At 44.3% G+C, this 25,627-nt stretch overlaps 1 protein-coding gene across 1 annotated transcript in view; it reads left to right on the top strand.

Moving 5' to 3' along the window:
• Nucleotides 1–25,627, top strand: part of LOC143784149 (aldehyde oxidase-like) — a 183,160-nt gene that overhangs the window by 54,581 nt on the left and 102,952 nt on the right. The window contains exons 17-20 of the mRNA XM_077272023.1: nucleotides 10,474–10,643; nucleotides 12,192–12,318; nucleotides 19,289–19,411; nucleotides 23,338–23,434. Coding sequence (XP_077128138.1) covers nucleotides 10,474–10,643; nucleotides 12,192–12,318; nucleotides 19,289–19,411; nucleotides 23,338–23,434 — 517 coding nt within the window. The remainder of the gene's footprint in view (nucleotides 1–10,473; nucleotides 10,644–12,191; nucleotides 12,319–19,288; nucleotides 19,412–23,337; nucleotides 23,435–25,627) is intronic.

Here is a 25,627-nt window from a genome sequence, read left to right on the forward strand (position 1 = left end):
CTGAAGCCTCCGCCTGGAGAGGCGAGAATCCAAGATCTTCTCCACCACGTACTCCAACTCGCCCTCAACCAACACCGGAGCAGGAGGCTCAGCAGAAGGAACTACAGGCACAATGTACCGCCGCAACAAGGACCTATGAAATACATTGTGAATAGCAAACGACACAGGAAGATCCAGACGAAAAGATACAGGATTAAGGATTTCCAATATCTTGTAAGGCCCAATAAAACGAGGTTTAAATTTGGGAGAGGAGACCTTCATAGGAACAAAGCGGGAAGAAAGCCACACCAAATCCCCAACGCGTAGTCGGGGACCCACACCGCGGCGACGGTTGGCAAAGCGCTGAGCCTTCTCCTGTGACAACTTCAAGTTGTCCACCACATGATTCCAGATCTGCTGCAACCTATCCACCACAGAATCCACCCCAGGACAGTCAGAAGGCTCCACATGACCCGAAGAAAAGCGAGGATGGAAACCAGAGTTGCAGAAAAAAGGCGAAACCAAGGTGGCGGAACTAGCCCGATTATTAAGGGCAAACTCAGCCAACGGCAAGAATGTCTCCCAATCGTCCTGATCGTCCTGATCAGCAGAGACAAAACACCTCAAATAAGCCTCCAAAGTCTGATTGGTTCGCTCCGTCTGTCCATTAGTCTGAGGATGGAAAGCAGACGAAAACGACAAATCAATGCCCATCCTACTACAAAAGGATCGCCAGAACCTGGAAACGAACTGGGATCCTCTGTCTGACACAATATTCTCAGGGATGCCGTGCAAACGAACCACGTTCTGGAAAAACACAGGAACCAGATCGGAAGAGGAAGGCAGCTTAGGCAAAGGAACCAAATGGACCATCTTGGAGAAGCGATCACATATCACCCAGATAACGGACATGCCCTGAGATAGCGGAAGATCAGAAATGAAATCCATGGAGATATGTGTCCAAGGTCTCTTCGGGACAGGCAAGGGCAAGAGCAAACCGCTGGCACGAGAACAGCAAGGCTTAGCTCGAGCACAAGTCCCACAGGACTGCACAAATGACCGCACATCTCTTGACAAGGAAGGCCACCAAAAGGACCTGGCCACCAGATCTCTGGTGCCAAAAATTCCCGGGTGACCTGCCAACACCGAGGAATGAACCTCGGAAATGACTCTGCTGGTCCACTTATCCGGAACAAACAGTCTGTCAGGTGGACAAGACTCAGGCCTATCAGCCTGAAATCTCTGCAACACACGTCGCAGATCCGGAGAAATAGCTGACAAGATAACTCCATCTTTAAGAATACCAACAGGATCAGCGACTCCAGGAGCATCAGGCACAAAGCTCCTAGAAAGAGCATCGGCCTTCACATTCTTTGAACCTGGTAAATACGAGACAACAAAATCAAAGCGGGAGAAAAACAATGACCAGCGGGCCTGTCTCGGATTAAGGCGTTTAGCAGACTCGAGATACATCAGATTTTTGTGATCAGTCAAGACCACCACACGATGCTTAGCACCCTCGAGCCAATGACGCCACTCCTCAAATGCCCATTTCATGGCCAACAACTCCCGATTGCCCACATCATAATTTCGCTCGGCAGGCGAAAACTTCCTAGAGAAAAAGGCACAAGGTTTCATAACAGAGCAACCAGGGCCTCTCTGCGACAAAACGGCCCCTGCCCCAATCTCCGAAGCATCCACCTCAACCTGAAAGGGAAGTGAGACGTCAGGCTGGCACAAAACAGGCGCCGAAGTAAACCGGCGTTTCAACTCCTGGAAAGCCTCCACGGCAGCAGGAGCCCAGTTAGCTACATCGGAGCCCTTCTTGGTCATATCCGTCAAAGGTTTCACAATGCTAGAAAAATTAGCGATAAAACGACGGTAGAAGTTAGCGAAGCCCAAGAACTTCTGAAGACTCTTAACTGACGAGGGCTGAGTCCAATCAAGAATAGCTCGGACCTTGACTGGGTCCATCTCCACAGCAGAAGGGGAAAAAATGAACCCCAAAAAGGGAACCTTCTGTACACCAAAGAGACACTTTGAGCCCTTGACAAACAAAGAATTTTCACGCAAAATTTTAAAGACCAACCTGACCTGCTCCACATGCGAATCCCAATTATCAGAAAAAACCAAAATATCATCCAGATAAACAATCAAAAATTTATCCAGATACTTCCGAAAAATGTCATGCATAAAGGACTGAAAAACTGAAGGCGCATTGGAGAGCCCAAAAGGCATCACCAAGTACTCAAAATGACCTTCGGGCGTATTGAATGCGGTTTTCCATTCATCACCTTGCTTAATGCGCACAAGGTTGTACGCACCACGAAGGTCTATCATGGTGAACCACTTGGCACCCTTAATCCGGGCAAACAAGTCAGACAACAGCGGTAAAGGATACTGAAATTTGACAGTGATCTTATTTAAAAGCCGATAATCAATACAAGGTCTCAAAGATCCGTCCTTTTTTGCCACAAAAAAGAATCCCGCACCAAGAGGGGAAGAAGACGGACGAATATGTCCTTTTTCCAGAGACTCCTTGATATATGAACGCATAGCGGTATGTTCAGGTACCGACAGATTAAACAGTCTTCCCTTAGGAAATTTACTGCCTGGGATCAAATCTATAGCACAGTCACAGTCCCTATGAGGAGGCAGTGCACTGGACTCAGACTCACTGAAGACATCCTGATAATCAGACAAATACTCCGGAACTTCCGAAGGCGTAGAAGAAGCAATAGACACAGGCAGGGAATCCTCATGAATACCACGACAGCCCCAACTTGAGACTGACATAGCCTTCCAGTCCAGGACTGGATTATGGGTCTGTAACCATGGCAGCCCTAAAACGACCAAATCATGCATTTTATGTAAAACCAGGAAACGTATCACCTCGCGGTGTTCAGGAGTCATGCACATGGTAACCTGAGTCCAATACTGCGGTTTATTTGCTGCCAATGGTGTAGCATCAATACCCCTAAGAGGAATAGGATTTTCTAATGGTTCAAGAGTAAATCCACAGCGCTTAGCAAATGAGAGATCCATGAGACTCAGGGCAGCACCTGAATCTACAAACGCCATGACAGGATAAGATGACAGTGAGCAAATCAAAGTTACAGACAGAATAAATTTAGGTTGCAAATTACCAACGGTGACAGGACTAACAACCTTAGCTATACGTTTAGAGCATGCTGAGATAACATGTGTAGAATCACCACAGTAGTAGCACAAGCCATTCCGGCGTCTATGAATTTTCCGCTCATTTCTAGTCAGGATTCTATCACATTGCACCGAATTAGGTGTCTGTTCAGACAACACCATGAGGGAATTTGCGGTTTTGCGCTCCCGCAACCGCCGGTCAATTTGAATAGCCAGTGCCATAGTATCATTCAGACCTGTGGGAATGGGAAAACCCACCATAACATTCTTAATGGCTTCAGAAAGGCCATTTCTAAAATTAGCGGCCAGTGCACACTCGTTCCAATGTGTCAGCACGGACCATTTCCGAAATTTTTGGCAATACACTTCAGCCTCGTCCTGCCCCTGAGACATAGACAGCAAGGCCTTTTCTGCCTGAATCTCAAGATTGGGTTCCTCATAAAGTAAACCGAGCGCCAGAAAAAACGCATCAAGATCAGCCAATGCCGGATCTCCTGGCGCCAGCGAAAAAGCCCAATCCTGAGGGTCGCCCCGTAAGAACGAAATAACAATCTTTACTTGCTGAGCAGAATCTCCTGATGAACAGGGTCTCAGGGACAAAAACAATTTACAATTATTCACGAAATTCCTAAACTTAAACCTGTCTCCGGAAAACAGTTCAGGAATCGGTATTTTAGGTTCTGACCTAGGATTTCTGATAACATAGTCTTGTATGCCCTGCACACGAGTAGCCAGCTGGTCCACACTTGTAATCAAGGTCTGGACATTCATGTCTGCAGCAAGCATAGCCACTCTGAGGTAAAGGGGAAGGAGAAAAAAAAAACTCAGAATCTTCTTTCTTATAATCCCTCTTCTGCAATGCATTAAACATTTAATACTGGCCTGGCAAACTGTTATGACCCCAATGGCGAGGGTCTCAGAGGAACGTGGAAGTCTGCAGAATACAAAAATCCAGCTCATAGGGCAGTGGTAACTGGGTTGACCATATATCTACTCCTAACGCCAACACTAGAAGTAGCCGGGGATCATTCCTACGTTGATTCTAGATGACACGCGCCAGCCGGAGAATCTAGCTACCCCTAGTAGAGGAAAACAAAGACCTTTCTTGCCTCCAGAGAAGGGGACCCCAAAGCTGGATAGAAGCCCCCCACAAATAATGACGGTGAGGTAAGAGGAAATGACAAACACAGAAATGAACCAGGTTTAGCACAGAGAGGCCCGCTTACTGATAGCAGAATAAAGAAAGGTAACTTATATGGTCAACAAAAACCCTATCAAAATCCACACTGGAAATTCAAGAACCCCCGAACCGTCTAACGGTCCGGGGGGAGAACACCAGCCCCCTAGAGCTTCCAGCAAAGGTCAGGATATAGATTTGGAACAAGCTGGACAAAAATACAAAACCAAAACAAATAGCAAAAAGCAAAAGGCAGACTTAGCTGATATAACTGGAACCAGGATCAGTAGACAAGAGCACAGCAGACTAGCTCTGATAACTACGTTGCCAGGCATTGAACTGAAGGTCCAGGGAGCTTATATAGCAACACCCCTAACTAACGACCCAGGTGCGGATAAAAGGAAAGACAGAAAAACCAGAGTCAAAAAACTAGTAACCACTAGAGGGAGCAAAAAGCAAATTCACAACAGAAAACACACAGTAGTCCATCTGTGAGAAGGAGAGAGCTGGAGGGAGAGTGGACACCCCAGAGCCGAGGGGTTAGATTGAGAGAGAAAGAAGGCGGTGTAGCTTGCTTCATTGGTGGGGTACTCTGCTGAGTAGCAGAAATTGCTACTAGGCCCAAAAGGATTTCCTTGGCCAAATGCCATTAAAAAATAGTAGTTAGGTAAACAGGCGGTGTAGCTTGCTTCATGGGTGGGGTACGCTGCTGAGTTGCACCAAATTCTACTAGGCCCAAAAGGATTTCCAGGGCTAGATGCCATTACAAAATAGTAGTTAGGTAAACAGGCGGTGTAGCTTGCTTCATGGGTGGGGTACGCTGCTGAGTAGCACTAAATTCTACTAGGCCCAAAAGGATTTCCTGGGCTAGATGCCGTTACAAAATAGTAGTTAGGTAAATAGGCGGTGTAGCTTGCTTCATGGGTGAAGTACGCTGCTGAGTAGCACCAAATTCTACTAGGCCCCAAAGGATTTCCTGGGCCAGATGCTGTTAAAAATAGTACTTAGGTAAGCAGGCGGTGTAGCTTGCTTCATGGGTGGGGTATGCTGCTGAGTTGCACCAAATTCTACTAGGCCCCAAAGGATTTCCTGGGCCAGATGCTGTTAAAAATAGTACTTAGGTAAACAGGCGGTGTAGCTTGCTTCATGGGTGGGGTACGCTGCTGAGTTACACCAAATTCTACTAGGCCCAAAAGGATTTCCTGGGCTAGATGCCGTTACAAAATAGTAGTTAGGTAAACAGGTGGTAGCTTGCTTCATGGGTGGGGTACGCTGCTGAGTTACACCAAATTCTACTAGGCCCAAAAGGATTTCCTGGGCTAGATGCCGTTACAAAATAGTAGTTAGGTAAACAGGTGGTAGCTTGCTTCATGGGTGGGGTACGCTGCTGAGTAGCACCAAATTCTACTAGGCCCAAAAGGATTTCCTGGGCCAGATGCTGTCAAAAATAGTACTTAGGTAAACAGCGTTTAGTTGCTTCCTCGAATGTGTCGTCATGGACGTTTGTAAGGCGGCACATAATATCCATTACCTCGATGCCTGGGCCCAAAAGATTCGCCACAGTGTGAAAACACACAGTAGTCCATCTGTGAGAAGGAGAGAGCTGGAGGGAGAGTGGACACCCCAGAGCCGAGGGGTTAGATTGAGAGAGAAAGAAGGCGGTGTAGCTTGCTTCATGGGTGGGGTACTCTGCTGAGTAGCAGAAATTGCTACTAGGCCCAAAAGGATTTCCTTGGCCAAATGCCATTAAAAAATAGTAGTTAGGTAAACAGGCGGTGTAGCTTGCTTCATGGGTGGGGTACGCTGCTGAGTTGCACCAAATTCTACTAGGCCCAAAAGGATTTCCAGGGCTAGATGCCGTTACAAAATAGTAGTTAGGTAAACAGGCGGTGTAGCTTGCTTCATGGGTGGGGTACGCTGCTGAGTAGCACTAAATTCTACTAGGCCCAAAAGGATTTCCTGGGCTAGATGCCGTTACAAAATAGTAGTTAGGTAAACAGGCGGTGTAGCTTGCTTCATGGGTGAAGTACGCTGCTGAGTAGCACCAAATTCTACTAGGCCCCAAAGGATTTCCTGGGCCAGATGCTGTTAAAAATAGTACTTAGGTAAGCAGGCGGTGTAGCTTGCTTCATGGGTGGGGTATGCTGCTGAGTTGCACCAAATTCTACTAGGCCCAAAAGGATTTCCTGGGCCAGATGCTGTCAAAAATAGTACTTAGGTAAACAGCGTTTAGTTGCTTCCTCGAATGTGTCGTCATGGACGTTTGTAAGGCGGCACATAATATCCATTACCTCGATGCCTGGGCCCAAAAGATTCGCCACAGTGTGAAAACACACAGTAGTCCATCTGTGAGAAGGAGAGAGCTGGAGGGAGAGTGGACACCCCAGAGCCGAGGGGTTAGATTGAGAGAGAAAGAAGGCGGTGTAGCTTGCTTCATGGGTGGGGTACTCTGCTGAGTAGCAGAAATTGCTACTAGGCCCAAAAGGATTTCCTTGGCCAAATGCCATTAAAAAATAGTAGTTAGGTAAACAGGCGGTGTAGCTTGCTTCATGGGTGGGGTACGCTGCTGAGTTGCACCAAATTCTACTAGGCCCAAAAGGATTTCCAGGGCTAGATGCCGTTACAAAATAGTAGTTAGGTAAACAGGCGGTGTAGCTTGCTTCATGGGTGGGGTACGCTGCTGAGTAGCACTAAATTCTACTAGGCCCAAAAGGATTTCCTGGGCTAGATGCCGTTACAAAATAGTAGTTAGGTAAACAGGCGGTGTAGCTTGCTTCATGGGTGAAGTACGCTGCTGAGTAGCACCAAATTCTACTAGGCCCCAAAGGATTTCCTGGGCCAGATGCTGTTAAAAATAGTACTTAGGTAAGCAGGCGGTGTAGCTTGCTTCATGGGTGGGGTATGCTGCTGAGTTGCACCAAATTCTACTAGGCCCCAAAGGATTTCCTGGGCCAGATGCTGTTAAAAATAGTACTTAGGTAAATGGCGGTGTAGCTTGCTTCATGGGTGGGGTACGCTGCTGAGTTACACCAAATTCTACTAGGCCCAAAAGGATTTCCTGGGCTAGATGCCGTTACAAAATAGTAGTTAGGTAAACAGGTGGTAGCTTGCTTCATGGGTGGGGTACGCTGCTGAGTTACACCAAATTCTACTAGGCCCAAAAAGATTTCCTGGGCCAGATGCCGTTACAAAATAGTAGTTAGGTAAACAGGTGGTAGCTTGCTTCATGGGTGGGGTACGCTGCTGAGTAGCACCAAATTCTACTAGGCCCAAAAGGATTTCCTGGGCCAGATGCTGTCAAAAATAGTACTTAGGTAAACAGGTGGTGTAGCTTTCTTCATGGGTGGGGTACGCTGCTGAGTTGCACCAAATTCTACTAGGCTCCAAAGGATTTCCTGGGCCAGATGCTGTTAAAAATAGTACTTAGGTAAACAGGTGGTGTAGCTTGCTTCATGGGTGGGGTACGCTGCTGAGTTGCACCAAATTCTACTAGGCCCAAAAGGATTTCCAGGGCTAGATGCCATTACAAAATAGTAGTTAGGTAAACAGGCGGTGTAGCTTGCTTCATGGGTGGGGTACGCTGCTGAGTAGCACTAAATTCTACTAGGCCCAAAAGGATTTCCTGGGCTAGATGCCGTTACAAAATAGTAGTTAGGTAAATAGGCGGTGTAGCTTGCTTCATGGGTGAAGTACGCTGCTGAGTAGCACCAAATTCTACTAGGCCCCAAAGGATTTCCTGGGCCAGATGCTGTTAAAAATAGTACTTAGGTAAGCAGGCGGTGTAGCTTGCTTCATGGGTGGGGTATGCTGCTGAGTTGCACCAAATTCTACTAGGCCCCAAAGGATTTCCTGGGCCAGATGCTGTTAAAAATAGTACTTAGGTAAACAGGCGGTGTAGCTTGCTTCATGGGTGGGGTACGCTGCTGAGTTACACCAAATTCTACTAGGCCCAAAAGGATTTCCTGGGCTAGATGCCGTTACAAAATAGTAGTTAGGTAAACAGGCGGTGTAGCTAGCTTCACAGGCGGGCTACTCTGCTGACGTGCAGACACTGCTACTACGCCCAAAACCCCAAAACGATTAACTGGATTAGATGCAGTGAAAATAGAGATACACAGGCGGTGTAGCTAGCTTCACAGGCGGGCTACTCTGCTGACGTGCAGACAATGCTACTAGGCCCAAAACTATCAACTGGATTAGATGCAGTGAAAATAGAGATACACAGGCGGTGTAGCTAGCTTCACAGGCGGGCTACTCTGCTGACGTGCAGACAATGCTACTAGGCCCAAAACCCCAAAATGATTAACTGGATTGGATGCAGTGAAAATAGAGATACACAGGCGGTGTAGCTAGCTTCACAGGCGGGCTACTCTGCTGACGTGCAGACACTGCTACTAAGCCCAAAACCCCAAAATGATTAACTGGATTAGATGCAGTGAAAATAGAGATACACAGGCGGTGTAGCTAGCTTCACAGGCGGGCTACTCTGCTGATGTGCAGACAATGCTACTAGGCCCAAAACTATCAACTGGATTAGATGCAGTGAAAATAGAGATACACAGGCGGTATAGTTTGTTTCACAGGCGGGATACTCTGCTGACGTGCAGACAATGCTACTAGGCCCAAAACTATCAACTGGATTAGATGCAGTGAAAATAGAGATACACAGGCGGTGTAGCTAGCTTCACAGGCGGGCTACTCTGCTGACGTGCAGACAATGCTACTAGGCCCAAAACTATCAACTGGATTAGATGCAGTGAAAATAGAGATACACAGGCGGTATAGTTTGTTTCACAGGCGGGCTACTCTGCTGACGTGCAGACACTGCTACTAAGCCCAAAACCCCAAAACGATTTACTGGGTTAGATGGAGATCGGCGTTATTTCAGCACAGATCTATCCCCCGCCCACTATACACTGAAACAGTCCATTAACAATTTTAAACAGTTTTAATGTGCAAATCAAGCTAGGCTTTTGGTGAACGAACAGTTATCGAACAGAAACTCGAACAGCCGAATTTTAAGCAAATTGTTCGGGTTCGTCGAACGACACGAACACCGCCCAAAACAGCTCGAATTTGAAATTGGATAACAGTTCGACTCGAACACTGCTCATCTCTACTGTCTAGTCTATGTTAACAGCAATTTTGGTTGCCATACAGTGCAACAAAAATGTGCACCAAAATCATGAGTTATTTTTCTGGGCATTGTGTCCTCATATCCACTACCCCAAAGGAGAGACCTGTCAATCAGATGCAGCAGCACCGTGAATAGTTGACCAGGGGCCATGCCCAACTAGTCAGGTCTCTGACTAAGTTTCCCGGCCGGGTCTTCAAAGCCAGAGCGTGTCAGAGAATAATATACCTGGCAGCAAATGTGCAGACAGGCTGTGATTTTTACTGCCTGTTGTTCGGGCAGCATCACAAGTTCCCTTTAAACTTGCCTCGTCCTATATATTTTATTTCATACATTTATATACATGATTTGGCAACTATTTGTGGCCTGAAGCTTTTTCATTAGGCACAATTCTCCTAACCTTCTTTTTCTAATGTTATACATCTATTCAACCAGTCTCTTAAAGAAGCATTCCGATCAAAGCTTTTATCCTATATATTAATATTGCAATCATCATATTATATAGCACTTACAATTAGCCATTTGGCCTTTATACTCGGTGGAGAGCGCTTCTTTAATTTATTTATTAATGTATTATGCTTTGCTTACATAGCGCTATCATACTCTGCAGCGCTTTACATACGTTATCATCGCTGTCCCCATTGGGGCTTACAATCTAAATTTTCTATCAGTATATCTTTCGAAAGTGTGAGAAAACTGGATTACCCAGGGAAAACCCACACAAACACGGGGAGACCATACAAACTTCTTGCAGATGTCGTCCTTGATGGGTCTTGAACCCGGGACTCCCAACGCTGCAAGGCTGCAGTGCTTACCACCATGCTGCTCATGAGTTTTTTTTACAATATGTTTATAATAAAACTTTATTTATGTAAAATGCTGCATTTCTTATGATATAGTACCATAAAAATTATGTTTTCTTAAATGGTTTACAATCTTATGTTTACATTTTTATTGTTTTAGTTTAACTTGGCATAAAATTTACATATTATAAAGTTTAGGAAACTTTATTCAATTTTACCAGAATGTACCTGAAGATCAGCCTGATCGTGACCCTGTTGGACGACCTATTGTGCATAGATCTGGACTCAAGCATGCCACAGGGGAAGCCATTTACACAGATGACATGCCTGCTGTTGATGGTGAATTGTATTTGAGATTAGTCACCAGCTCTAGAGCTCACGCAAAGATTGTGTAAGTTAGAAAGTCCATGAGGTTTGGTGTTATACATACAGTATGTGAGTATGATTTAGATTGTTAGGAGACCACACTATAAAGTTGTAATTTGGAAATGTAGAAGTTTTATGCCAATATATTCATTTTTCTAATTATTTACATTATTATTATTATTTTTATTATTATTCATAAAAAAAGTTTCATTGTCACATTTGTTAAAATACAAATGGACCGTAGCTCTGAAATCTACTCTGGTCTCTGCACTCAGCGCTCCACTGACTGCATAGTCAAAGCTGCTGACGGATTCCCTTAACAAGACATGAATTACTAAACATTTTTTGTTCAATGTTTTAAATGATGATTCCCAAACAATCTAATTTGGTCTCATTTGATAACAAGTCAAATCTTGCAAATCTGGAATCAGTGTAAATTTCGACCTGAACAATGTCCATGACCAAGAGTCATAGGAGCTCCTGTTACGGTGGTGGAATTTTTTATGATGCCGTTAAATAGAAATAGTGTTAGCAATTGTGAATTTCCTAATTTTAGCATTTGTCTACACTATTGCCCCTGCGAGGCCTAAAAGTGGTCTCTAGTGATGAGCGTACATTCTCAGATAGCGTCTTGTCCGAGCATGCTCGGGTGTTTTCCGAGCATCTGGGCGTGCTCATATATTATGTTCGAGTCTATGTGGCTGTTAGACAACCTGAACACATGTGGGGGTTGACTGTTTGTTACACCATCCCCACATGTGTTGTGTCTGTCTAACAGCTGCAAATCATGCAGTCACAGGGACTCGAACATAATATAGGAGCACACCCAGATGTTCAGAGAACACCCGAGCATGCTCGGATAAGACGTTATCTGAGCATGATCGCTCATCACTAGTGGCCACACATAATAGAGTGAATCCTAAAGGTGGCCACACATAAAAGATAAATCAGGATTTGAAGGAAGATTACCGCCGATTATCTAATATTTGCTGATCACCTAATATGTATGAGTGATCCCTGACTATCCCCTGATGACAGATGTTGGAGGGTGAAGAAGGTCAAGACATGTAGTATTTCAGCATGCCAATCCTTTGTTCTTGAGGGACAGGAGTAAGGCTACTTTCACACTAGCGTTGTTTGCTGTACGTCGCAATGCGTCATTTAGGAGAAAAAACGCATCCTGCAAAGTTGTCCGCAGGATGCGTTTGTTCCCCATAGATTTACATTAGCGACGCATTGTGACGTATGGCCACACGTCGCAACCATCGTGCAACGGTTGCGTCATGTTTTGGCGGACCGTCGGCACAAAAAAAGTTACATGTAACGTTTTTTTGCACGTCGTGTCTGCCATTTTCGACTGCGCATGCGCGGCCGAAACTCCGACCCCTCCTCCCCGGACATTATAATGGGGCAGCGGATGCGTTCAAAAACTGCTTCTGCTGCCCACGTCGGGCATCACTTTCACAACGCACGTCGGCCACGTGCCGTCGCTAGTGTGAAAGAAGCCTAATACTAGAGGGCCCTAGTTCTCAATTCACACTGCACTTGAACATGCTATTTTTTTAACTTGTAGATCTATGGATTTTTCAGAAGCTCTAGCACAGCCAGGGGTAGCAGATATCATAACATCAGATGATTTTCCTGGCACCAATGAATGTACACTTGATGATGGGACAGTTCCAATAATGGCGCGTGGAGAGGTAAAATGTGTCAGTTTTTTTTTTTTTAATATCTAATTTTTATTGAGATTTATAAAATGTAACAATCCTCGTAAACAATGCAATCACATATTATGAAAAATATATACGGTATATGATTGGAATTGAGTGCATCAAAACTTATCTCAAGGAGCCTAAGGCCCTATAGTAGCCCCTCTACATTTTGCATGGTAAATCTACAATAGAAAATTGAAGGTCTACTCAACCCTCATATAAGAGTTATCCACTGAGCCATTTAAACCAGACCCCATCCAGTTAATCGAAACAGAGTATCCTTTATAACATTTGACAGACAAAAGGCACACACATATTGAAGAATGGAAAGGAAGGAATCAACAAACTTGGAGATCTGAATTATTAAACTGAGCCCAGAAATAATCCCAGGGAGCCCAAATGGATTCAAAACAGTCTACCTTTGCATTCAGTAAAGCCATCAAATATTCCATTGTTCGAATGTCAGAAATTCTGCTTAACAAGTCCTGATAGGAAGGTGGGTTGGACTGTTTCCAATGAAGAGTAATAAGGCACCTAGCAGCCATTGATATATGAAATAACCATTTAGATGAGGTCTTCCCCACCCCTCTAGGGGTAACTTTGAGAATATAGATGGCAGGATCTAGCCCAACTTTCACAAAAAGTACCATGTGTATTAAAGATTTCACTGATTCCCAGAATCTAGTCACTCCAGAACAAGTCCAAAAGAGGTGATATTGTAACCCAACTTCTGTACCACATCGCTAGCAGGTATTCTCTTTATACAAGTGCATATAGATGATTTGACTGCCTTATCCCAAATTTACTGGCAACTCTGGGAAGACAGCTCTCTCCCAAGGCGAGACTCCCACTTAAGGACAAAGGAGTGTTTTTTGGGGTGGTGGGGGGGAAGGGATCTATCTGAGGGAAGTTAATTATACTATATGTATCAGATGTCAGCCCTTTAGTTGACAGACCCCTTCTTCATAGCTTTTCAGAATAAGTTGGTTGAGAAACACCCATTGATCCATATAGCATCATCACTAAGTGTTTTAACTGCATAAATTGGAAGAATTCTCGGTTGGTTATGGAGAATTTTATGTGATAAAATCAAATGAGTGAATTTCTAATGAGTCCCTGTCAACCAAGTGTGTATATCTAAAAGGTTCTGCTGAAATGCAAGAGTGAACCATCGCTGGCACCAGAGCATTTTGGATTAAAGGTTGATAAATGAAGGATATCACTAGAGATCTGGGGGAAGCCAAACCAAAATGTCTCATGCAGGTGAGCCAGATTTCTCATGTAAACTGCCTAGGCACCAAAAAAGGGAGTTTGGATGTACACATGGGCCAGCCACAGCTTTCCAATCTCTGTTCATTTATTATACGCCCATAATGTTGCCCATGAAGGTATAATTCTTTAGTGAGTTGCCCAGTAATATTTAATGATATCTGGGACCGTGAGACCCTCCTGCAGTTTATGAGCAGTGAGAATTTGTTTGGAAATTCTTTGAATCTCATTATAGCAACCTGGAGATATTTAAGTTCCCTCATAGGAGCCCTGACAGGGAGAACCTCAAAGTAGTAGATTAGCTTAGGGATGAGGGACATTTTCACCCATTAATGAGATTTTGAAAGACATCCATTTTGTCAGTAAATGCTTCAGTTCTCTAAAAAGAGGGGGAAAGTTGTTGATATAAAGATTATTATCAGAGGAGGATAACTTTGCCCATAGATATTTAATGGCCTCTGTCTACCACCAAAATGTTTAATTTGTTATTAGTTGCTCTAAGGTGTTAGGGGAAATATTCAAAGGTAATGCTTCAGTGTATCCATAAGTTAAGGGACAGTTAACTGAGGTTTAGTATTGTTAGTAAGATATCATCTGCATATAATGAAATTTAAAAAATCTTATTTTTAATTTCCATACCTGAGATGTTAAAGTTCTGACTGATCATTGCTGCCAAGGGTTCAATACACATTCCAAATAAAAGAGGAGAGAGGGGACACCCTTGTCTCGTGCCATTAGAGATGTTTAAACTAGGTAAAATATGAAAAGGAAGATTTATAGAGGCCGAGGGGGATTTATATAGGGCCCTTAAAGCAGTAAGAAACGTGCCTAAGACAACCGATCATTTAGCAGCTGCAGTTTGGAATTACCAGACTGTTGCACAACTCTTAGGATAAATATCTTAATCAGCAGGAAGAGTATAACCCATAATTAAAACATAACTTTTACTGGTATGGTTAAAATAGACATTAATAAACAATAATAGTGCTCACGCCGAAAACTGTGCAGAATAAAAACTGGTTCAGTCTCACCGATTGTAGACGTGGGATGCCCACACAATTGAGGAAGGGTCCCAAAAGGGGGGTCCAGTATAGCACCAAAAAATTCTGGGGTAGGGGACCTGTTCCCTACTCCCCTGTCGTGCCCCAGCAATTGACTCCTGTCCTAACAAGGACAGGCCCGAGTATGCCCTGCTATGGACACCCCCCACCAAAACAATAGTAACCAACGCCTTGGTTACTATTGTTTTGGTGGGGGGTGTCCATAGCAGGGCATACTCGGGCCTGTCCTTGTTAGGACAGGAGTCAATTGCTGGGGCACGACAGGGGAGTAGGGAACAGGTCCCCTACCCCAGAATTTTTTGGTGCTATACTGGACCCCCCTTTTGGGACCCTTCCTCAATTGTGTGGGCATCCCACGTCTACAATCGGTGAGACTGAACCAGTTTTTATTCTGCACAGTTTTCGGCGTGAGCACTATTATTGTTTATTAATGTCTATTTTAACCATACCAGTAAAAGTTATGTTTTAATTATGGGTTATACTCTTCCTGCTGATTAAGATAAGACAACCGATCATCCTGAACAGAAACAACCAATTAAGGCGATCAAAAGCCTTCTCTGCATCCAGGCTCAAGACAAGGACCTATCTTTTGCTTTTGTTGGACAAGTCTATCAAGTCTATCACCCTTCTAGTGTTATCCCCACCCTGATAAAAAGGCACAAAACCCACCTGATCTTTATTAATAAGTTGACGCAGCTAATAATTAAAGGTACCGTTACACTAAATGATTTACCAACGATCACGACCAGCGATACGACCTGGCCGTGATCGTTGGTAAGTCGTTGTGTGGTCGCTGGAGAGCTGTCACACAGACAGCTCTCCAGCGACCAACGATGCCGAAGTCCCCGGGTAACCAGGGTAAACATCGGGTTACTAAGCGCAGGGCCGCGCTTAGTAACCCGATGTTTACCCTGGTTACCATTGTAAATGTAAAAAAAAAAAAACACTACATACTCACCTTCTAATGTCTGTCACGTCCCCCGCCGGTGGCTTCCCGCACTGACTGTGTCAGTGCCGGCCGTAAAGCAGAGTACAGCGGTGACGTCACCGCTGTGCTCTTCTTTTACTTTACGGCCGGCGCTCACAGTCAGTGCGGGACGGCGGGGGACGTGACAGACATTAGAAGATGAGTATGTAGTGTTTTTTTTTTTTACATTTACAATGGTAACCAGGGTAAACATCGGGTTACTAAGCGCGGCCCTGCGCTTAGTAACCCGATGTTTTCCCTGGTTACAAGCGAACACATCGCTGGATCGGTGTCACACACACCGATCCAGCGATGTCAGCGGGTGATCCAGTGAAGAAATAAGGTGCTGGCCTTCTAGCTCCGACCAACGATATCACAGCAGGATCCAGATCGCTGCTGCGTGTCAAACACAACGAGATCGCTATCCAGGACGCTGCAACATCACGGATCGTTGTCGTTCTCGTTGAGTGTGACGGTACCTTAAGTCTGATAGCCAACAGGGGCGTAAATATTTTCAAATCCGAGTCTAGTAAAAGCTATTGGTCTCTAATTAGAGCAATCTAATGTAAATGGTCTCCGCCTGGCTTAGGAATGAGAATTAGATAAGAATGTGATAAAGAGTTTGGTATGGGTGAGCCTTCCATAAATGAGTTAAACAGTCTAGTCATATATGGAGTTAGCGCCTCAGCAAATGTTTTGTAATACAGGTATGTCAGGCCATCTGGCCCTGGGCTCTTACGCAAGGGCAGATCTTTCAGAATGTCTGTTATCTTTTCCTGAGTGATCGGTTTATTAAGAGAGTTTACTGCTTCTGAGGGGAAGACTGGCAGTTTGAGATTAGATAATTTTTCAATAAAACGTCCTAACATTTCTGACTCGAACAAAGCATCTCTTGGAGATTTACAATTTTTTGTAAAAGTTGTAAAATACAGGGTGGGCCATGTATATGGATACACCTAAATAAAATGGGAACGGTTGGTGATATCAACTTTCTGTTTGTGGCACATTAGTATATGGGAGGGGGGGAAAACTTTTCAAGATGGGTTGTGACCACGGTGGCCATTTTGACGTTGGCTATTTTGGATCCAACTTTATTTTTTCCAATGGGAAGAGGGTCATGTGACATCAAACTTATTGAGAATTGCTTGGTTTTAACTTAACTTTACTCTTTCATGAGTTATTTACAAGTTTCTCTTTGTTTACAGCCATTGACATGTCGCAGAGGTTAACACGTGAGGAGCGGATAGAAATTGTGTTGATGTCTGGTGAACGCAGTACCCAGGTCATTAAAGCAGATTTCAATGCAAGACACCCTAGGCAAGAAAACTGTCACCATTCCCATTTTATTTAGATGTATCGATTTAAATGGCTCACCCAAAAAATTTTGCCTCATCACTGAACATAATGTTCTGTGTAAACTGAGGGTCCTGTTCCAATTTTTGTTTTGCCTATTCTGCAATTTCAGCTTGCCAATCTGGGTCATCCTTGTTGAGATGGTGCAGCAACTGGATTTTGTAAGGGTGCTATTTGTGAGTAGCTAATATCCGCTGAAGTGATGTTCGACTGATGCCAGATCGGCACGCTGAATTTGCAGAATGGGCAAAACAGAAATCAGGACCCTCAGTTTACATAGAACATTATGTTCAGCGATGAGGCAAACTTTTTTGGGTGGGCCATTTATATAGATTCACCTAAATAAAATGGGAATGGTGACAGTTTTCTTGCGTAGGGTGTCTTGCATTGAAATCTGCTGCAATGACCTGGGTACTGCGTTCACCAGACATCAGCACAATTTCTATCCGCTCCTCATGTGTTAACCTCTGCAACATGTCAATGGCTGAAAACAAAGAGAAACTTGTAAACGCATGAAAGAATAAAGTTACATTAAAACCAAGCACACCTTTGTTTTTCTTGTGAAATTCTCAATAAGTTTGAACTTCCCATTGGAAAAAATAAAGTTGGATCCAAAATGGCCGACTTCAAAATGGCCACCATGGTCACCACCCATCTTGAAGAGTTTTCCCCCTTTCATATACTTGTAAGAGGGTGGTGCTGTTATGGACAGTAAGGAACACGCTGTCACTTTAAGAGGCTGCACCCCCTTGTCTGGCGTGATGGAATGTTCTGCTTTTCCCCTGCAATAGTCAGAGTAATGAACTAGTGTGTGCTGAGTGCAGGTGTGGAGCTGGAGCAGCGTGTGTGAGCTGAGGCTGCTGCAGAGAGGACTTTTTGTGCTGATAGCTGAAAGAGAGAAGAACTGTGCCCTGATATAGCTGCAAGAGAGCCACTAAGATACAGAGAAAGGGATTTACAGTTTCCAGGAGCATCCCTAGGATCCAGAAGCAAGGAGAAGACCACGCTTCACAGAGCTAACAGAAAGCCATGCGCACCACCATAATAGACTGCTAGGGGCCCCCTGGGACTGGAGCTGATTCTCCAACATCACCGTGAGTTTGTTCCTGTTTGGTGCACCTGTTAGGGCCTAGTGTAGGCTTCAATAGTCAGTACACGGGAGCCGTGTGACCTGCTTAGTAAAGGCCAAGGAGGTTATATGTAGAGTAGCATCATCACTTGTTTATTGTTTACATTTGCTTGTGAGACATATTCTGAGTCTGTAATAGTTGTAGCACCGTGCTATTTTACAGAAAAGATAAAGTTTATAACTCTTGTAAATTGTCTTTTGCCATTGTATACCCCTGTTTGCATCTTCCTCATTCACTTTGTTCCTTGCCTCCCAATAAATCTACCCTTTGTTGTCTGCACCTCATCTTGTGTACAGTAGTCTTCCTGCACCGTGGTGGTCCCTCGGCCATCGCTTCATACTAATGTGCCATAAACAGGAAGTTGATATCAAAAACCATTCCCATTTTATTTAGGTGTATCCATATACATGGCCCACCCTGTATATTCATTATATTAGAGTAATTGTATTGTATTGTGCCTTCCTCCTCCTGGTGTCTCGAGGCTATAGTGCGTTCTTTAAGCTGAAGGACCAGTAGAGTGTGAGCTCTGTTGCTATTTTATTAATATTTTTGTTGAGAGTAGAGGAGCAACCTCTCAACCTTTCGTACAGATAAATCTTTCAGTATATCTCTGGTCGCTATCACTTTTCTCAGTATTCTCGTAGATGGAGAAGAGGTCAATTTACGTTCCAATATTTTAAGTTGGGAGGCAAGTTTATATCAAAAAGATTTTTTTAAAAAATTCTAGACCACTCCTTAATACAGGATCGCTGCATTATAAGCTTCCTATAGGATGGAGGGAGTGGACACCGACGCATTGTTAAGTTGGAAAAAAATCAGAAAGGTGATTCAAGTTTTCCTAGCATTTGGGTCCGTGACCAAGAATTCATTCAAGCGCCAATGACAACAACGAGTTGAAGAGTTAGAAGATTTCAGATTTATCAGTAGCTCAGTTTTTTTTTTTAAATAACTGTCCCCAGCATCTACCAGAAGCAACCATATTGTAAGCTGGACTATCATACTTCTGTGTAGGTAGCCAGTTAACAAAGAAAAAGTTGTGTAATGGAACAATGACACCTAAAAAATGACTTTCACTTCACTTATGAATTCTGTTTTAAATGTATCATTTGTACTTTTTTCCATTTTAATAAATAAATTGAGACTTTCACATTTACTTTTAATGTCTTTCTGCCTGGCAGGTGCTGTGCGTGGGTCAGATTATCTGTGCAGTATTGGCCGACACTCCGGCTCAAGCTAAGAAAGCAGCGGCCAAAGTCAATATTGTCTATGAGAATTTGGAGCCAGTTATTCTGACTATTGAGGTGTGTGTTGTAATCGTTCAGGGTTTGAATACTAGAAATGACAAACGACTTGTAGGCTAGAAAATATTAGCCACTGTTCAAATGGTGGCCACACTCCTGTCGGTCATAAAAAGGAATGGTAGGACCTTACACAGAATACGGCAGACTCATGGTTCACTGTATTCACAACGGAGCACTGATCCCCGTTCTACTCGTTCCCACAGTGTATCCGGCAGCACATTATGGTGACAAATCTGCTTTAAAAAAATTAAGAATAAACGTTTTTTTTTTTCCTTTGGACATTGAGTCAAGAAAACTAGCCTATCATTAGCCAACCTGCTAAAGAATTCTCACAGATATTTAAAACTGGATTTTGTATTTTTCAGTTGTCAGTAGTAACTGTCATTTTTATATTTGGCTATTGTATTGTAAGGAATTTGTGAAAAGTAAAAATCTGAAGTGTCTTATACAGTCAGGGGTACTGAGATAAATATCTCATGTAGAAGATGGTAACAGGTAAAGGGTTGTGTTCCCATCATATTTATATTTAGTTATCAAGAAAAACTGTATTTTTGAGCTTTTTTTTACTATAAATATATTAAAACAAATGCATGGTTATAAATATACTAGATGGTGGCCCGATTCTATCGCATCGGGTATTCTAGAATATGCATGTCCACGTAGTATATTGCCCAGTCACGTAGTATATTGCCCAGTCACGTAGTATTTTGCCCAGTCACGTAGTATAATGCTCCAAGCAGTTATGGCCCCATAGATGCCCCATATAATGCTCCATGCAGTTATGGCCCCATAGATGCCCCATATAATGCTCCATGCAGTTATGGCCCCATATAATGGTCCAAGCAGTTATGGCCCCATAGATGCCCCATATAATGCTCCATGCAGTTATGGCCCCATAGATGCCCCATATAATGCTCCATGCTGTTATGGCCCCATAGATGCCCCATATAATGCTCCAAGCAGTTATGGCCCCATAGATGCTCCATATAATGCTCCATGCAGTTATGGCCCCATAGATGCCCCATATAATGCTCCATGCAGTTATGGCCCCATAGATGCCCCATATAATGCTCCATGCAGTTATGGCCCCATAGATGCCCCATATAATGCTCCATGCAGTTCTTTATGGCCCCATAGATGCCCCATATAATGCCCCATATATTGCTCCATGCAGTTATGGCCCCATAGATGCCCCATATAATGCTCCATGCAGTTATGGCCCCATAGATGCCCCATATAATGCTCCATGCAGTTCTTTATGGCCCCATAGATGCCCCATATAATGCCCCATATAATGCTCCATGCAGTTCTTTATGGCCCCATAGATGCCCCATATATTGTTCCATGCAGTTATGGCCCCATAGATGCCCCATATAATGCTCCATGCAGTTATGCCCCCATAGATGCCCCATATAATGCTCCATGCAGTTATGGCCCCATAGAATCCCCATATAATGCTCCATGTAGTTATGGCCCCATAGATGCCCCATATAATGCCCCATATAATGCTCCATGCAGTTCTTTATGGCCCCATAGACGCCCCATATAATGCTCCATGCAGTTATGGCCCCATAGATGCCCCATATAATGCTCCATGCAGTTATGGCCCCATAGATGCCCCTTATAATGCTCCAAGCAGTTATGGCCCCATAGATGCTCCATATAATGCTCCATGCAGTTATGGCCCCATAGATGCCCCATATAATGCTCCATGCAGTTATGGCCCCATAGATGCCCCATATAATGCTCCATGCAGTTCTTTATGGCCCCATAGATGCCCCATATAATGCCCCATATATTGCTCCATGCAGTTATGGCCCCATAGATGCCCCATATAATGCTCCATGCAGTTATGGCCCCATAGATGCCCCATATAATGCTCCATGCAGTTCTTTATGGCCCCATAGATGCCCCATATATTGTTCCATGCAGTTATGGCCCCATAGATGCCCCATATAATGCTCCATGCAGTTATGCCCCCATAGATGCCCCATATAATGCTCCATGCAGTTATGGCCCCATAGATGCCCCATATAATGCTCCATGTAGTTATGGCCCCATAGATGCCCCATATAATGCCCCATATAATGCTCCATGCAGTTCTTTATGGCCCCATAGACGCTCCATACAGCCTTGTGCCACATGTAATGCTGCTGCAATTAAAAAAACAATCACATACTCACCTCTCGTCGCTGCTCCTCAGCGTCCCGTCTCTCCGCACAGACTGTTCAGGCAGAGAGCTGCGCGCACACTAATACGTCATCGCACCCTCTGACCTGCACAGTCACTGCAAGAGGACGGGAAGACGGAGCGGCGCCTGGCGGATGGAATGCGGACAGGTGAATATAAAATACTCACCTGCTCCTGGCGCTCCTGACGCTGTCCCTGCCTGTCCCACGGTACCGCAGCTTCTTCGCGCCTGCGCGAGAAGGACCTGCCATGACGTGACGGTCACATGACCGTGACGTCATGGCAGGTCCTTCTCGCACAGGGCCTGTGATGACGTCGTGGTCACATGACCGTGACGTCATGGCAGGTCCTTCTCGCGCAGGCGCGCAGGACCTGTGATGACGTCGCGGTCACATGACCGTGACGTCATGGCAGGTCCTTGTCGCACACCAACCTTAGCACCGGAACCTGCCGCTTGCATGGACCGGTCACCGGAGCGTCGGAAAGGCGGCGGAAGGTGAGTATATAATGATTTGTTATTTTTTTTTTTATTATTTTTCACATTAGATGTTTTTACCATTGAGGCTGCATAGGCAGCCTCAATAGTAAAAACTTGGTCACACAGGGTTAATAGTGGCGGTAACGGAGTGAGTTACCCGCGGCATACCGCGGTCCGTTACCGCTGACATTAACCCTGTGTGAGCCGTGACTGCGGTGAGTATGGAGCGGGCGCCGGGCACTGACTGCAGGGGAGTAGGGAGGGACTAATCGGACTGTGCCCGTCGCTGATTTGTCGCGGCAGCCATGACAGGCAGCTGGTGAGACCAATCAGCGAATGAATAACCGTAACGGAAGTTGCCGACAGAAAGACGGAAGTACCCCTTAGACAATTATATATAGAGATTTATGTTAGTCCCCACTATCCAAATAGGTTTTCCCATGCATCGGGCTGTCTTTTCTGTGTGCTTGTAATTCTTGGAATTTTTACATGTTTTACATGTAATAAAATTGATACTTTTTAATAATTTCATAAATTATTGTCCTGGCACAATTTCTCTGTTTAGGTGTTGCTATGATTGCTAGTGCCTTGTGGGACACATTACCTCTACTTGGACTTACAAGTCTTTGATGTTTAAGTAAAAAAAAAGTCAAAAATGCAATATTGTTTATTAAAAAAAGAAGAAAGAAAAAGATGTTGACATAAAAGCTTTGTCCAGTGTCCACTATATATATATTATATATATATATATATATATATATATATATATATATATATATATATATATATACATATACATATACTTATATATTACACTCACCTCTGGTGCTGGCGCCATTCCAGCAGTGCCAGCACTCGCTCTACCGAAGCTATCTCTATCCCTGCCACCACTCATCACTGGCTTCACTCCTCTAATTGACTTCCGGAAGACATGATAAGGCGGCCGCAGCTCTCATTTTCTCCAGATGTCTTGATTTGTCCTAAGGTGGGAAGAGTGAAGACAGGGCTGATTGGCCACAGGGATCACATGATATAACAATGTTACGCAAGTTTTGGGAGAGCGAGTGCTGATGCCGCTGGAATGGCGCCAGCACCGGAGGTGAGTATAGGAGCTGTTATTTTACTGGAGGAAACATAGGCATTCAGAAGTAGTTGTCCGAGTAGTGGACAACCCCTTTAAATATATAAAGCTTGTTAGTTCCACTTTGGCTGTAGATGTTCTATGTATAGTTGTACTTTTTATTTTCTTTTACTGTAGGAAGCCATTAATAACAATTCATTCTATGAACCAACAAGACAATTGGAGATGGGAAACGTGGAAGAAGCCTTCCAAACAGCTGATCATGTGCATGAAGGTATGGTACTTGGTACCACTAATACAGTAGCTTCCGTACTGTGTAACTTCTGATTAGCGATGGGTCTCCCGAGATAAAGCATCAGGCAGGTATATGTATTGTAAATGTAAGTGTCGCACCTAGCATCATGCTGATACCAACAGTGATGGTGATAGTTTTTATGTATGCCAAACCAGTTTATATCACTGACAGATTTTATTATCAGCTTTCTGTGCTTTTGAAATACTGACCAGACCTGAGGACTGATACAGAATATACCAGTTTTTACAGCAATGATAATAAATATACTTGCAAGTAGAGTAAAATCCCTTTAGCAAAGGAATTGTTATGCACAGGTGTTGGGTTGTGGATATCCTTGACATCAGAGAAGCTCATCATTCAGATGGTTTCCAACAAAGCTCATATGTATTTTAAGCAAAAAACAAAGAAATACAAAACAAAAGCAAAATAAATAGGCTGCACACGTGCCCACTGATGACAGTCATGTGTCATCAGCGTGACAGGTACCGGCACCTGGGAAGAAGTGGTACAGTTCACGCTGTTGCCAGGCACCAGCTGCTGAAGACAGCTCTCATTGTTGTTGCTTTGTCTCCCTGAGATGAGCATGACCAGGCGACAATGTGTCCCTCCTCTGAAAAATCGTAAATGATTTTTTTTTCAAAATGGCGTGGGCTCCCTGCTGAATACAACGCCATCATTGTTGCCTGGTTGCGCTGATCTCAGGGACACCAAGCGACAATGATGAGAGCTGTCTTCAGCAGCCGGTGTCTGAGATCAGCGCGAACTGTACCGCTTCTTCCCAGGCGCCGCTACATGTCACCACGACAGCACACGGGTGTGAAACATGGACACACGGATGTCACAAACGACATGCAGATGGCACATGCAAACAGGTCATGGATCTCACCAGTACTGGTTTTTCCTCCTCATGAATCAGGAAGTGTGAAGGAGGAGGAACCTGATCAAGTCCACCACATTTTCTCCAACATGCCCTTAACCCCTTTCTGACATCTGACAGAATAGTACGTCAGCTGGCAGTACCCCCGCTTTGAGGTGGGCTCTGGCGGTGAGCCCACCTCAAAGCCGCGAGCTTTGCGGGCACATGTCAACAGCTGACATGTGCCCGCAATGGGCGCGAGCGGAATCGTGATCTGCCCCCACTCATTAACTAGTTAAATGCCGCTGTCAGACTCTAACAGCGGCATTTAATAAGCGCTGCCGGCCACGCGGCCGGAAGTAATCGCACTTCTGACCCCCGTCACGTGATCGGGGGTCATCGGTGCGTTGCCATCACAACCAGAGGTCTCTGGTCTGGTTGGCAGATTGCTGTGAGCACCACCCTGTGGTCGGCGTTCAAAGCAACCCTGCATTTCTGCTACATAGAGGTGATCTGTGCTTCACCTCTATGTAGCAGAGGTGAGTAGTGAATGCTTCTAGCCTCACATGGAGGCTATTGAAGCATGCCAAAATTAAAAGAAATGTGTTTAAAAATATTTAAAAAAAAAAAAAGTTCAAATCACCCCCCTTTCGCCCCGATCAAAATAAAACAATAAAGAAAATCAAACCTACACATATTTGCTATCGCCGCGTTCAGAATCGCCCGATCTATCAATAAAAAAAGGATTAACCTGATCGCTAAACGGCGTAGCGAGAAGAAAATAAATCAAAACGCCAGTTGCATTAAAATGCAATAACGGGTGATCAAAAGAACGTATCTGCATAAACGTGGTATCATTAAAAACGTCAGCTCAGCACGCAAAAAATAAGCCCTCACCCGACACCAGATCTTCAAAATTGGAGACGCAACGGGTATCGGAAAATGGCACCATTTTTTTTTTTAGCAAGTGTTGGAATTTTTTATTACCACTTAGATAAAGAGAACCTAGACATGTTTGGTGTCTATGAACTCATAATGATCTGGAGAATCATAGCGGCAGGTCAGTTTTAGTATTTAGTGAACGTAGCAAAAAGCCAAACAAAAAACAAGTGTGGGATTGCACTTTTTTTGCAATTTCATCGCACTTGGAATTTTTTTTCCTGTTTTCTGTTACACAACATGGTAAAACCAATGATGTCGTTCAAAAGTACAACTCGTGCCGCAAAATATAAGCCCCCACATGGCCACATTGACAGAAAAATAAAAAAGTTATGGCTCTGGAAAGAAGGGGAGCGAAAAACGAACAAAGTGCCGGG

Source organism: Ranitomeya variabilis, chromosome 7, assembly GCF_051348905.1.
Source record: "Ranitomeya variabilis isolate aRanVar5 chromosome 7, aRanVar5.hap1, whole genome shotgun sequence".
Classification (NCBI taxonomy): Eukaryota; Metazoa; Chordata; class Amphibia; order Anura; family Dendrobatidae; genus Ranitomeya; species Ranitomeya variabilis.